This window comes from Calonectris borealis, chromosome W, assembly GCF_964195595.1.
Source record: "Calonectris borealis chromosome W, bCalBor7.hap1.2, whole genome shotgun sequence".
Lineage (NCBI taxonomy): Eukaryota > Metazoa > Chordata > Aves > Procellariiformes > Procellariidae > Calonectris > Calonectris borealis.
This window is the reverse complement of record NC_134351.1, coordinates 31,920,998-31,934,713: the sequence shown is the minus strand read 5'-3', so window position 1 is coordinate 31,934,713 and position 13,716 is coordinate 31,920,998. Positions and strand designations below refer to the sequence as shown.

Here is a 13,716-nt window from a genome sequence, read left to right as displayed (position 1 = left end):
CTTCTGCTGTGCTGCCCCATACAATGATGTCATCAATGTATTGCAGGTGTTCTGGAGCCTCACCCTGTTCCAGTGCGGTGTGGATCAGTCCATGGCAAATGGTAGGGCTGTGTTTCCACCCCTGGGGCAGTCGGTTCCAGGTGTACTGGACGCCCCTCCAAGTGAAAGCAAACTGTGGCCTGCACTCCGCCGCCAGAGGGATTGAGAAGAACGCATTAGCGATATCCATTGTGGCATACCACTTGGCTGCCTTTGACTCCAGTTCGTATTGAAGTTCTAGCATGTCCGGCACGGCAGCACTCAAGAGCGGCGTGACTTCGTTCAGGCCATGGTAGTCTACTGTTAGCCTCCACTCTCCATTGGACTTTCGCACTGGCCATATGGAACTGTTAAAGGGTGAGCGAGTCTTGCTGATCACTCCTTGGCTCTCCAGTCAGTTGACGAATCAGCTTATGGATGGGAATCAGGGAATCTCGGTTGGTGCGATATTGCCGCCGATGCACCGTTGTAGCAATTGGTACCTGTTGTTCTTCAACCCTCAGCAACCCCACAACAGAAGGGTCCTCTGAGAGACCGGGCAAGGTGGACAGCTGTTTAATTTCCTCCGTCTCCAGAGCAGCTATACCAAAAGCCCACCGGTACCCTTTTGGGTCCTTGAAATACCCTCTCCTAAGGTCGTCTATGCCAAGGATGCACGGAGCCTCTGGGCCAGTCTCAATGGGGTGCTTCTGCCACTCATTCCCGGTTAGGCTCACTTCGGCCTCCAATACAGTTAGCTCTTGGGATCCCCCTGTCACTCCAGAAATACAGATGGGTTCTGCCCCTTTATAGCCCCAGGGTACACTGTGCACCAGTGTCTACGAGAGCCTTATACTCCTGTGGGTCTGATGTGCCAGGCCATCGAATCCACACAGTCCAGTAAACCCGGTTGTCCCTTTCCTCCACCTGGCTGGAGGCAGGGCCCCTCTAGTCCTGGTCATTGTATTCACTACCCACTTCTTGTAAGTATGAATCAGAAGTCCCTTTATTAAGATCGGAAGTGGAATCAGCCCTTCTGCTCTTTCTGGGAAACTGCTCACTGGAGACGGGAGCAGCATTTTTCCTGGGAGAACCCCCTTGTGTCATTGTTTTTCCTTGCAACTCACATACCCGTGCCTCTAGAGTGAAGGTAGGTTTTCCATCCCACTTCCTCATGTCCTCTCCGTGGTCACGCAGGTAAAACCACAGGGTGCCCCGGGATGTGTATCCAAGATATCTCCTCTCCTGAGTAGAGGGACGCTTACCCTAATGGCTGAGATATTGGCCCGTGCAGATGGGGAGTAGGACATATCCTCTTTGAGATGCTGGACGTCCCGGGATGCAGGCCCGTAGGGAGGAAGAGACTTTCTTCCTATTGCCGGAGTTGGCCAGCCAATTCATCCACTGTTTGTTCCTCTCCATCTGTCCTGGTTTCGGCTGGGATAGAGTTAAATTTCTTCCTAGTGCTGTGTTTTGGATTTAGTATGAGGAGAATGTTGAGAACACACTGATATTTTCAGTTGCTGCAAGGTAACCTGCTATTCAAGGACATTCAGCTTAAGAAAAAAAAAAAACAAAACAAAAAAAGCGTTAGGAGGGAGCACAGCCAGGACAGCTAGCCCAGCTGGCCAATGGGGTATTCCATATATGTGATGTCATGCTCAGTATATGAATGGTAGGCGTGATCCAGGAAGTACCGATCGCTACTTGGTTATCGGTCAGCGTGGGTGGTGAGCAATTGCATTGTGCATCACTCATTTTGTATATTCTATCATTATTATCATTATTATTCTCCCTTTTCTGTTCTCTTAAACTGTCTTTATCTCAACCCACATGTTTTTCTCACTCTTACCCTTCTGATTCTCTCCCCATGCCACTGTGGGGGTGGGGGGAGTGAGCAAGCGGCTGGTGGTATTTAGCTGCCTGTCAGGTTAAACCACGACAGGCCTTTTTGGCACCCAACGTGGGGCATGAAGGGTTGAGATAACGACACATCTGACCCGAACGGGTTAAAACAAATTTGTTATAAGCATTCATTATATCAGTTTAGTACTCGCTGGTCACAATGTTGGTTTATTTGCTCTCAGAGTTGTTGGACCTTTTCTTGGAGTTTTGGTATGTAGCACCTTACTGGCTGTCTATATTGCTGACTATCAGTATTTATGTGGGGTTTATCACCTCGGGGAAATGGATTATGGTCATCGCTTTGCTATACTGTGTGACACTGGTTTATGTTATGGTAAAATTATTGGTCAGGAGCCTGTACTCAGCACTGCCGTCATTCCTGTTCTCGTGGAGCTATCTGTTGGAAACTATTAATAATTACACTTTTTACCCCTTCTCCTTGGAGAGCCAATTTACAGTGGAGACAGCTTCCTTCACCTTCCCCTTCTCCTCCAGGCTGATTACAATAGCTCTTGAGGATTTTGAATATCCTTGGGTTGTTCAAACCAGCATGTTCCTATTGCTATGTCTCCTGAATGTGTTTCAGGCCTTGTATTTAAGAATACGTCCCAGAGATCTACCCCGAGGCTTTATAGTTATGAGTGGCAGGGTGTGTGGGATACTATGGGCAAGTGCCTAGGACAGTGGTCACCTCCAATGTTTTGGATCTTCACCCCTGAACAAGTGCAGAATCCTGAAAAACTAGTAAAATGTTTGGGAAACGTATGCTGTCACCCTGGCAATTCCAGAGAGACCCAGATTACTGCAACGTGCTGGGGCCTGGCCCATGCATGACGAGCCGTGTTCAATACTATTCAGAATCCTCAAGGGGGAGAGAAGGTCTCCGGATCTGATGACAAAACGACAGTCACTGCGGCTACTCCAACCCCCGCGACAGGCACTGTGGCTACTCCAACCCCGTGACGGTCACTGCGGCTACTCCAACCCCCACGACGGGTACTACAGCTGAACCAGAGGTCCAACCCTTGCCGGTATCTGTAGCCCATGTACAGAAGAAGAAATCTTGGAAGCGGAAGTCAAGTCGTTTAGAAAGGGATGATGGAAAAGCAGGGCCATCACGAGGAGGGGAGGAGGAAGAGGAAGAACTCATAAATGAGACGGAAACCACACGATCCCTATCCCTGAGTGAGTTGCGAGATATGCAGAAAGATTTCAGCCGACGTCCAGGCGAGCATATTATTACCTGGCTACTCCGATGCTGGGATAATGGGGCCAGTAGCCTGGAATTAGAGGGGAAGGAAGCCAAACAGCTGGGATCCCTTGATAGGGAAGGGGGCATTGACAAAGCGTTTGGAAGAGGGACACAGGCCCTCAGTCTCTGGAGGCGACTGCTATCAGGCGTGAAGGGAAGGTATCCCTTCAAGGAAGATGTTATATATCGCCCAGGCAAATGGACCACTATGGAGAGAGGTATCCAGTACCTGAGAGAACTAGGCGTGGTGGAGGTGGTTTATAGTGACCTGGACAACAACCAAACGCCCAAAGATCCAGATGACGTCCAGTGCACGCGACCCATGTGGCGGAAGTTGGTACGGAGTGCACCAGCGTCATATGCCAGTTCGTTGGCAGTACTGTCCTGGAAAGAGGAAGAAACACCAACGGTGGATGACATGGTTGGCAGACTCCGGGAATATGAAGAAACTGTCTCCTCCTCCCTTGTCTCGGCTGTGGAGAAACTGTCCCGGGAGGTCCAGCATTTCAAAGAGGATATGTCCTATTCTCCACCTGTATGGACCAGTATCTCAGGCATTAGGAGTCAGCGTTCTTCTGCTCAAGAGAGAGGATATAGAAAGTACACACCACGGGGCACCCTGTGGTTTTACCTGCGTGACCACAGAGAGGACATGAGGAAGTGGGATGGAAAACCTACCTTCACTCTAGAGGCACGGGTACGTGAGTTGCAAGGAAAAACAATGACACAAGGGGGTTCTCCCAGCAAAAATGCTGTTCCAGTTTGCAGGAAAAACCCATCTCATGACGGTCCAGTTTCCAGTGAACGGTTCCCCAGACAGAGTAGAAGGGCTGACCTTTCTTTGGATTCTAATGAAGAAATTCTGGACTTCTGTTTGCAAGAAGTGAGAGATTGGAGGCCGAAGTGAGCCTAACCAGGAATGAGTGGCAGAAGCACCCCATTGTGACTGGCCCAGAGGCTCCGTGCATCCTTGGCATAGACTACCTCAAGAGAGGGTATTTCAAGGACCCAAAAGGGTACCGGTGGGCTTTTGGTATAGCTGCCCTGGACACAGAGGAAATTAAACAGCTGTCCACCTTGCCTGGTCTCTCAGAGGACCCTTCTGTTGTGGGGTTGCTGAGGGTTGAAGAACAACAGGTACCAATTGCTAACACAACAGTGCACCAGCGGCAATATCACACCAATCGAGACTCCCTGATTCCCATCCATGAGCTGATTCATCGACTGGAGAGCCAAGGAGTGATCAGCAAGACTCGCTCACCCTTTAACAGTCCCATATGGCCAGTGCGAAAGTCCAATGGAGAATGGAGACCAACAGTAGACTACCGTGGCCTGAACAAAGTCACGCCGCCACTGAGTGCTGCCGTGCCGGACATGCTAGAACATCAATACGAACTGGAGTCAAAGGCAGCCAAGTGCTATGTCACAATGGATATCGCTAATGCGTTCTTCTCAATCCCTTTGGCGGCAGAGTGCAGGCCACAGGTTGCTTTCCCTTGGAGGGGCGTCCAGTACACCTGGAACCGACTGCCCCAGGGGTGGAAACACAGCCCTACCATTTGCCATGGACTGATCCACACCGCACTGGAACAGGGTGAGGCTCCAGAACACCTGCAATACATTGATGACATCATCATATGGGAAAACACAGCAGAAGAATTTTTTGAGAAAGGGGAGAGAATAGTCCAAATGCTTCTGAAGGCCGCTTTTGCCATAAACCAAAGTAAGGTCAAGGGACCTGCACAGGAGATCCAGTTTTTAGGAATCAAATGGCAAGATGGACGTCGTCAGATCCCAACAGATGTGATCAACAAAATAACAGCCATGTCCCCACCAACTCGCAAAAAGGAAACACAAGCTTTCTTAGGTGTTGTGGGTTTTTGGAGAATGCATATTCCAAATTACAGCCTGATTGTAAGCCCTCTCTATCAAGTGACCCGGAAGAAGAACGACTTCAAATGGGGCCCTGAGCAACAACAAGCCTTTGAACAAATTAAACGGGAGATAGTTGGGTATATCACATCCCCTATCATGCACCAGCCTCTGGGAAAATCGAACGATACAATGGACTGCTAAAGACTACGCTGAGAACAATGGGTGGTGGGACATTCAAGCATTGGGATACACTTTTAGCAAAAGCCACCTGGTTAGTCAACACTAGGGGATCTGTTATTCGAGCTGGCCCTGCCCAATCAAGACTTTTACGTACTGTAGATGGAGATCAAGTCCCTGTCGTGCACATAAGAAATATGCTGGGGAAGACAGTCTGGGTTACTCCTGCCTCTGGCAAGGGAAAACCCTTTCGTGGGATTGCTTTTGCTGAAGGACCTGGGTGCACTTGGTGGGTAATGTGAAAGGATGGGGAGTTCCGGTGTGTACCTCAAGGGGATTTGATTTTGTGTGAAAATAGCCAATGAACTGGATTGTATGATGTCAGTTGTGATATGATATTGTATATCATTATTTCTATGGTTGCTATCAATGGTATAGCAGTAAAAATCACCCAGATTAATGAAGAATGAACTAACTCCGATGAAACCGAGCGAAGTGCAACGATGATAGAACTGGATGAGCGCAGCAGTACCGAAATGAGAACTGGCTTCAGCATGCAACAGCCCAAAACCACACACCATCTCTTCTGCCCTGAAAGACTGTTATGACAGATGGAGCCCAAAGTCATGAACTAGATGAACTCAATTGACATCTTAGTGGGATAGTCCATAGACTAAGGGAATGATATCTGTGTGTGCGTATATATATATATGTATATATAAAAAGAAAGATAGTGGTGATTAATTGAAATGTATTGAAAAATGTGAGACCTAAGCACGACGTAAATGGTATAGAATAAGGGGTGTATACTGTCCTGGTTTCGGCTGGGATAGGGTTAAATTTCTTCCTAGTGCTGTGTTTTGGATTTAGTATGAGGAGAATGTTGATAACACCCTGATGTTTTCAGTTGTTGCTAAGTGCCCTCCTAGTCCAAGGACAGCTCCCATGCCTACTGACTGAGCTAGGTACACAAGATGGGAGGGAACATAATCAGGACAGCCAGCCCAGCTGGCTAATGGGATATTCCATACCATGTGACGTCATGCTCAGTATATGAAGGGTAGGCGTGATCCAGGAAGTAGCGATCGCTACTTGGTTATCGGTCAGCGCGGGTGGTGAGCAATTGCATTGTGCATCACTCATTTTGTATATTATCATTATTATTTTCCCTTTTCTGTTCTCTTAAACTGTCTTCATCTCAACCCACGAGTTTTTCTCACTCTTACCCTTCCGATTGTCTCCCTGTCCCGCTGGGGGTGGGGGGAGTGAGTGAGCGGCTGCGTGGTATTTGGCTGCCTGCCAGGGTAAACCACGACAGAAGCAAACAAAAATCCCCAGAAAAAAACAGCTGAACCCTTTTCTTCCAAGAAAAATAATTTGGTCTCTCTTTTTACCAAGCCATCAGTTTTCATAAGACTAAGAGAAAACTTAACATCTGCGATTCCTACCGATTCATCAGATTTGGTTAAAAATAACCAACATGCTCAAAAGAGAAAGACTAATGGACAGACACACACAAAGCACAAATTGCACCTGTAACTCTAAGATCTGTCACACTGTTGGCCATTTTAAATCCGTAAGTCATTGACTGAAAATCTTCCTAAAAATAAAAGTTAGAAAAGCACATGTTTATGAAATATAAACAGTAATAGTGTCCTGGTTTCGGCTGGGATAGAGTTAAATTTCTTCCTAGTAGGTGGTATAGTGCCGTGTTTTGGATTTAGTATGAGAAGAATGTTGATAACACACTAATGCTTTAGTTGTTGCTAAGTAGTGTTTTCCCTTTTCAAGGACATTCAGCTTCCCATGCTCTGCCAGGTGCAGAAGAAGCTGGGAGGGAGCATAGCCAAGACAGCTAACCCAACTGCCCAACAGGGTATTCCATACCGTATGATGTCATGCTCAGTATATAAACTGGGGGTTGGTCAGGGAGGGGCGATCGCTGCTCGGGGTCTGGCTGGGCATGGGTTGGCAGGTGGTGAGCAATTGCGTTGTGCATCACTCATTTTGTATATTCTATCATTATTATTATTATTTTCCTTTCCTTTTCTGTTCTATTAAACTGTCTTTATCTCAATCCACGGATTTTTTTTTTTTTCTGATTCTCTCCCCCATCCCACTGTGGGGGAGGGGGAGTGAGCAAGCAGCTGTGTGGTGTTTGGCTGCCTGCCGGGTTAAACCACAACAAATGGTTACAGCTTAAAGAAGGGGGGTGGGGTGGGGTGGTTAAAACTACACTGAGCATAAAATAGAAGTTCAGTTTTATTCTGCATAGCTGAACACACCCATGGTTTGGGTAACTTTCCTGCATAAATCGAGCTTGGGGCAATTATTGTCTGCATAAATCCTTAATGCCAGTAGGCACTTCAAGAGTTATATCATAATTCTTATCTAGCATTGTCCTGTCAAAATGTTTCAAGAACTATGGATGAAAAGTACTATTTAATCAATTTTAGATATAGAGTTAGTGAGAAGTGATATGTCTAAGTTCACAGAAAACCAGATTCTCATTCCATCAAGAGGACATTTTAGACAAAATATAATCATGCGTATCTAAAGTAGAAAATCCAAAGTTGTTAAACAAAAAGAAAACTTCAGAAAAATCTATTTTCAAGTGGTTAGCAACAAGTTTTGCATTTTCCCAATTAAAATATTTTAATGTTGCTCAAATATTCTTGCAAAATACAGAAAAGAGCATGCAACATTTTCATCAAAGAAAACTGCATTTTAAAAGAGATCAAGTTTAATAGTTTAAGAGGATGCACTGCTTCTCCTGCAATACCCTCCAAATCAAACAGTAATAAATTCCTGTAATACACTTTTGTGTGTTAAGGAGTCTACATAGTGTTACACATTTAAATGCAGGATATACACTGAAACATACCTCCTCAAAAACAGTTGCTTTGTTAACTTTTTCTCTGGCAATATCGCAGATTTTTAGGATCCCCAGAGCAAAAGCCTTCATAGCAGGATCTTCTATGAAGTCTAGATTATGAATATAAAGGCAAGTGAATACTGTCTGTGCCAAGGAATGTCCCTCTAACCATGTTATCTAGGAAAAATAAAATTAAATGCTTTACTTACAAGAGCCAAGTTTTTATATCCTCATTCTTTTTCCATCTTACCCTGCTTCAGTGAGTCTTTAAGGAAGTCTGTATTATGGCAACCTTCCATCTATGGAAAAGGGGCAAAGGTCTCTCACCCTTTAACCGTTCTCTATTTGTGGAAGTCAGTAAGTTACTAAACCCTAAACACTATCAAATTCACGGTTGGTAAGCCTCCTCCACAAAGTTCAGCTCCAATTTTTGTGGCATAGACGTGACATTAACAGACCATCAGATCTGTAAACTTCCTCTATACAAATAAAGAATCAAAAATGCACGTGGCTTTGAAACAATTCAGCAATACTTTGCATGTTCTTTTCTACAACTTCATAGCTTCTTTTCATAATCCCCTCTATTACTGTCATGCTGCTATGAACTACAGGGAAAGTTTCAGTAATTTAAAACATGGTTTCCATCTTGAAATATCATGAAACACAGAAGGATCAGATTTTTAAAGTGACCAGTCAAAAAAAAAAACCAACAACAAAAAAAAAACACCCAACATATTTTTAGAGGGAAGAAGAGGAATTATGTTATACCATATCAAATATACAGTGACCTTTATATGGCTTTTTGCAAATAAAATAAATGATGTTTTACAAATTGAAGTAAATTTTATGGATATCATGTTAAAGAGTATCTGAACATATTTCATATCATTTACTGAGGAAATTAAGATATATAGCAAAAAAAAAAAAACAACCCAAAACCAAAAGCACCACAATTCGCAAATAACTGACAATTTAGCTATTTCCTTTCTAAAAGGATTTAGTTACTTCCTTTCTTCAAAATGTCCCTGCAAGCTCAAAGTGAAGATCGGCTGTACAAAAATGAGAAATGGATTGCTATAGGTTACTATGCACTCACTTTCCCACACAGATAAACCCTAATATACAAAAGGCAATCAGATATCATACACAAAAAAAAAAAAAGTTCTATAACCTTTTTACATTATTCAAAAATGCTACCATTTTTCCCATGATTTCTTAGAATTAAAAAAAAACAAACAAACTCAAAATTGCAGCATCTTATCATATCCTATAAATGCAAATTAAAATATGAAGTATGTATTTTCTGTGGATTATTTCTCAGTGGATCATTTTTCCTTGAGTTTTGTTTGTTTTTTTGTTTGTTTGGTGTTTTTTTTTTAAACTGGATTAAGGGATAACATTTTGAAAGCATAAACATTCAACCTTAAGAGCAGTGAAATCTGCATCAAGAATTAGACAGCTATTATTTTACAAAGGCTTCTCTTTTAATCCATTCCAAGTACCATTACAAAAAAAGATTTTTTCCTCTCCAAGTATACTTTTTTTTCCCAAAGTAACAGATGGAGAGTCTTTCAACCTCTCTTCACCAGTTCATTTTGACCATGCATCAGAAGTTAATCAGTACTGTCAATGGTTACCCTATAATTTTGTTAAATTAGTTGGCTTCTGCTCAATGCTAATGAACTGACAGTCACATTAAAAAGTGTTAATTTACAGCTTTTGTAGAGAAGCTGGTTTCCCTTCAGCTGAAAGGGGGGCTAACCTAAACATTTTCATATAAAAGACACATTTTAGAGAAGCGTGGGACAACTTATAGCATCATTTCTGAAATGGATTTGAGGTATTAATATCTAACAATTTTACAGTACTTTTCACTAGAAGAGTTTGTAACCTAGATAATTCCAAGGATACTAAGAAGGCAAACACCACAGCCTATTTCTTACTTAACTATTAAAAAAAAAAAAAATTTTATGTAAATATTAAGAACATTTATTAATCAAATCGCAGTTAAGCACAATTAAGCATAAACTTTTTTTTTTTTAAACACACAGACAATGAAAAGGCAAAACCAGGGAAGTCACACGAACCTTGATAGCTTGCTCAAAATTAAGAACCTTTCTACTAACTTGGTTTCCAAGCATACCAGCATCCATCTTGGGATCCATCATTTCAATTGCAGACATGGCTTCAAAAAGACCAAAACTAAGGACACCAATACAAAAAAGTTCCAAATTTAATAATTTGGTTTATGAATATTTTTTTCTTGTATAAACAAATGTAGAAGAACACATATGACAACAACCTGAATACACTGTATTCTTACTATAAACAATAAACTAAGACTTGTAAACATTATTGATCTTGAGAGGGCATGGTTTTCAGGAGTCTGAGGTTCTCTCAACAAGTATCTAAGAAAAGATATGCCTAAAAGTAAGAGAAAAATCATAGGTTTGTTTTTTAAGCTGAAGAATGCTTCTTAGCCAAATACCCTGCTACTAGATCTGTGCATGCTTTTATCTATAAACCGCTTAAGACATAGCATCTTTTTAGAGATTATGCAGCATGACTGAATAATTACTTGGTGACATCCTTGCACCAGTGTTTTTAAGCAAGTTTGCATTTAACAACATGGTTCTGTTTTCTGAGCTATTAGTCTTAAGTCAACATTTTTTCTTTTTGCAGATGAACATACCCATGTGGCTATACAAGTTACTTGATTTTTAAAATGAAGCAAGATTAAAGTATTTTAAAAAAAAAGAATCAGCAAAATCTTAGCACGTGCTTTTTAAGTATACTTTTCTTGATCTGTAGAGCACTCAGTTTCCATTTTAGCATTACATTTTAGAGTTATGTTAAACCACATGGACCATTTATCCTAAACTTGCTGGTGACATTTAAGGTAACTGAATGAAAACCTTAAAGTCTTTCTGGCCTTTGTGTGTAAAAGTACGACCATGTAAAATAGTTCAGCAGTGTCAACACAACTGATGATTAGATACACTATAAAATTCTAGTGCTTGTATTAAATCTATTAACTGCAAAGGTAATGTTATACTGGCACTATGAAAAAGCATTTAGCATTCATACAGATGCATCATGTATATACTGCAGAGAATTAATGTTATTCCAAATTATTTTGACTATTTTATTTAAAGTAGAAGTTTAAAAAAGCTTAGTTGGCACTGCATGACTTGTTCATTAGTAAACATTAATACATATAAGAAGAAACCATAAAGAACCAGAACTATCCCAATAGCATACTTACAGCTTGTCGTGAAGCAGTTCTAACTTCAGTTCTACAAAGGAACAGAACAGGATAAATTACCATTATCCTTCTAAAGCAATTTTTCCAAGATAGTTGTATCACTCACCAAGTTGTCTCATGCTAGAAGAGAACAAGCTGTGCAAAGCAGACCAGACATTTCTACTACACCTTTATTTGCTTTCACTTATAAAGTGCTTTCAAGACTGAAAGGCTAAGAAAACAGTTCTTCACAGTCTTTTCTCATTCCTTTCTGTTATTCCAGCGGTTGAAGGGGTTTTAAAATTACCAAACAACAGCTTCTGAATAGCCTGAAACACAGGACGGTAGTTTTAAGGCTCCTTTAACCAGACATCTAATTTTTATTTATTTTTCTCCAGGGGAGGTGTTTAGTGAAAGGCTTGTTTTCCTCGTTATTTTTTCATGGAGCCTTTACTTGTACTTCATGGGTATACAAGCCCTATATCATTAATTTAAAGTAATCCTTCGGTGGTATATAGAAATTGTGTTTATCATTGTCTACCTTATTGCGTGTAGTAAGTTCAGGTTTATATTTATTTTTCTGCTTGCATAATCATAAAAATCAGTTAAAAAAATAAAGTCACTGTCAGAGTAAACTAACACTAAGTAATATCTAATAATAGTATTAATTAGTAAAGACACTGTTTAAAGAAGAGCAACTGTTTCCAAGTGACTGGAATGCATTACATCTCAGAAGCTCAGTCTCGTTTCAAAGACTAAAAATGATGCACTGACCAATTAAATTAACAAATCATTGGGTCCTAAATGAACAAGGTTTCCGTTTAGCAGAAGAGAAGGGGAAAATCTTTGCAAAGAGAAAAACAGAATGAAAAATATCTATATTTCTATAATCTGGAAGGGGAAGCAAGGCATGGTTCTTTTGACATTCCCAAGTTTAATACAGGCAAACCCAGAATCAATTTGGTCCATTCATGTGGAGCTTGAACCAGGGTCAAACTATTGCCTAAAAGATCTCAAGAACTATGCTTAGTCCTCCAAAAGATTCCAATTTTTCTTCAGAATGCAAGTAGTACAACTCACCTCTACAAGCCTCTTCAAAATCCTGGGTTATATCTACCCAGCTTGTATTACTCTCTTGCATCATGTCAGGTATACTAAGTTCCCATCCCGAATCATCATCTTCTACTGAAGCTTTCATAATCATGATATTACACCTTTAAATCCATATCAAGGACACTGCACATTATGAACAAGTTACAGAAAGGGTTGTAATAATGAGGAGAGAAAGGGAAACAAGCTTATCTGATTACAGCTATTGTTAAGTACAACCAGCCCAAAAAAACTTATTCCTAAAAAAATTTTTAAAAATATTATTTTCTTAGTCAGTTTTCCTACAACTAGCTTCTTGGCTATGAACCCTCAAAAGCCAAGGATAGCAAAACTTTAGCAAGAGAGAGCCATTAAAAAAAAGTGCAGTCAACATTGAAATAAAACAGGAAACAACCTCAAAAAATCCTCCCTTACAACTGTCATGGTTTAACCCCAGCCAGCAAATAAACACCACACAGCCGCTCGCTCACCCCCCCTCCTCCAGTAGGATGGGGGAGAGAATCGGGAGGGCACAAGTAGGAAAACTCCCGGGTTGAGATAAAAACAGTTTAATAATTGAAATAAAACTAAGTAGAACAGTAATAGTAACAATGAGAACAACAACAATAACAGAATATACAAAGCAGGCGATGCACAATGCAACTGCTCACCAACTGCCGACTGCGTGTCACAAATGGGGGCGAGCCCCCCCCCCCAACTGGTTTTTCTACTGAGCATGATGTCACATGGTATAGAATACCCCATTGGCCAGCTGGGTCAACCATCCTGGCTAGGCTCCCCCCCCACAGCTTCCCCTGCACGTGGCAGGGCATGGGAGGCCGAAAAGAGAAACAAAAACTCCCTGGTGCAAGCACCACCCAGCAACAACCAAAGCATCAATGGGCCATCAACACTCCTCTCATACCAAACCCCAAACAGAGCACACCCCCCAAGCTACTGGGAAGAAAGTTAACTCTGTCCCAGCCGGAACCAGGACAACAACAGATGTAGATATCACAATATTTTTTTGGGGGGTGTTTTACACTACATTAAAAAGAGGGAGGTATAAAACTGACCACACACAAGTTTGTTATGAGCCCAAAGCATATCAAAACAAAATTTCGAAAATGAGTACGTTTTCTCCAACTTCTTCAGCATAAAGCAACACCAAGATTACCACAGCAATATTAAGCAACTTTGATCTGAAATATAGTTTTTAAGCTAACTGCACTGATTATTTCAAGCTGATTTTATGCTTTCACAGCATGTGGAGCAGCCCTG

The 13,716-nt window shown here is 41.8% G+C and overlaps 1 protein-coding gene across 1 annotated transcript in view; it reads right to left on the bottom strand.

The window, feature by feature from the left end:
* Positions 1 to 12,550, bottom strand: part of LOC142074953 (N-alpha-acetyltransferase 35, NatC auxiliary subunit-like) — a 42,397-nt gene extending 29,847 nt beyond the window's left edge. Inside the window, exons 1-6 of the mRNA XM_075135964.1 lie at positions 12,427 to 12,550; positions 11,368 to 11,398; positions 10,148 to 10,304; positions 9,188 to 9,193; positions 8,112 to 8,279; positions 6,761 to 6,827 (exon numbers count right to left, since the gene is read on the bottom strand). Of these exons, the coding sequence (XP_074992065.1) occupies positions 6,761 to 6,827; positions 8,112 to 8,279; positions 9,188 to 9,193; positions 10,148 to 10,304; positions 11,368 to 11,398; positions 12,427 to 12,550 (553 nt within the window). The remainder of the gene's footprint in view (positions 1 to 6,760; positions 6,828 to 8,111; positions 8,280 to 9,187; positions 9,194 to 10,147; positions 10,305 to 11,367; positions 11,399 to 12,426) is intronic.
* Between the last annotated feature and the right edge of the window lie 1,166 nt (positions 12,551 to 13,716).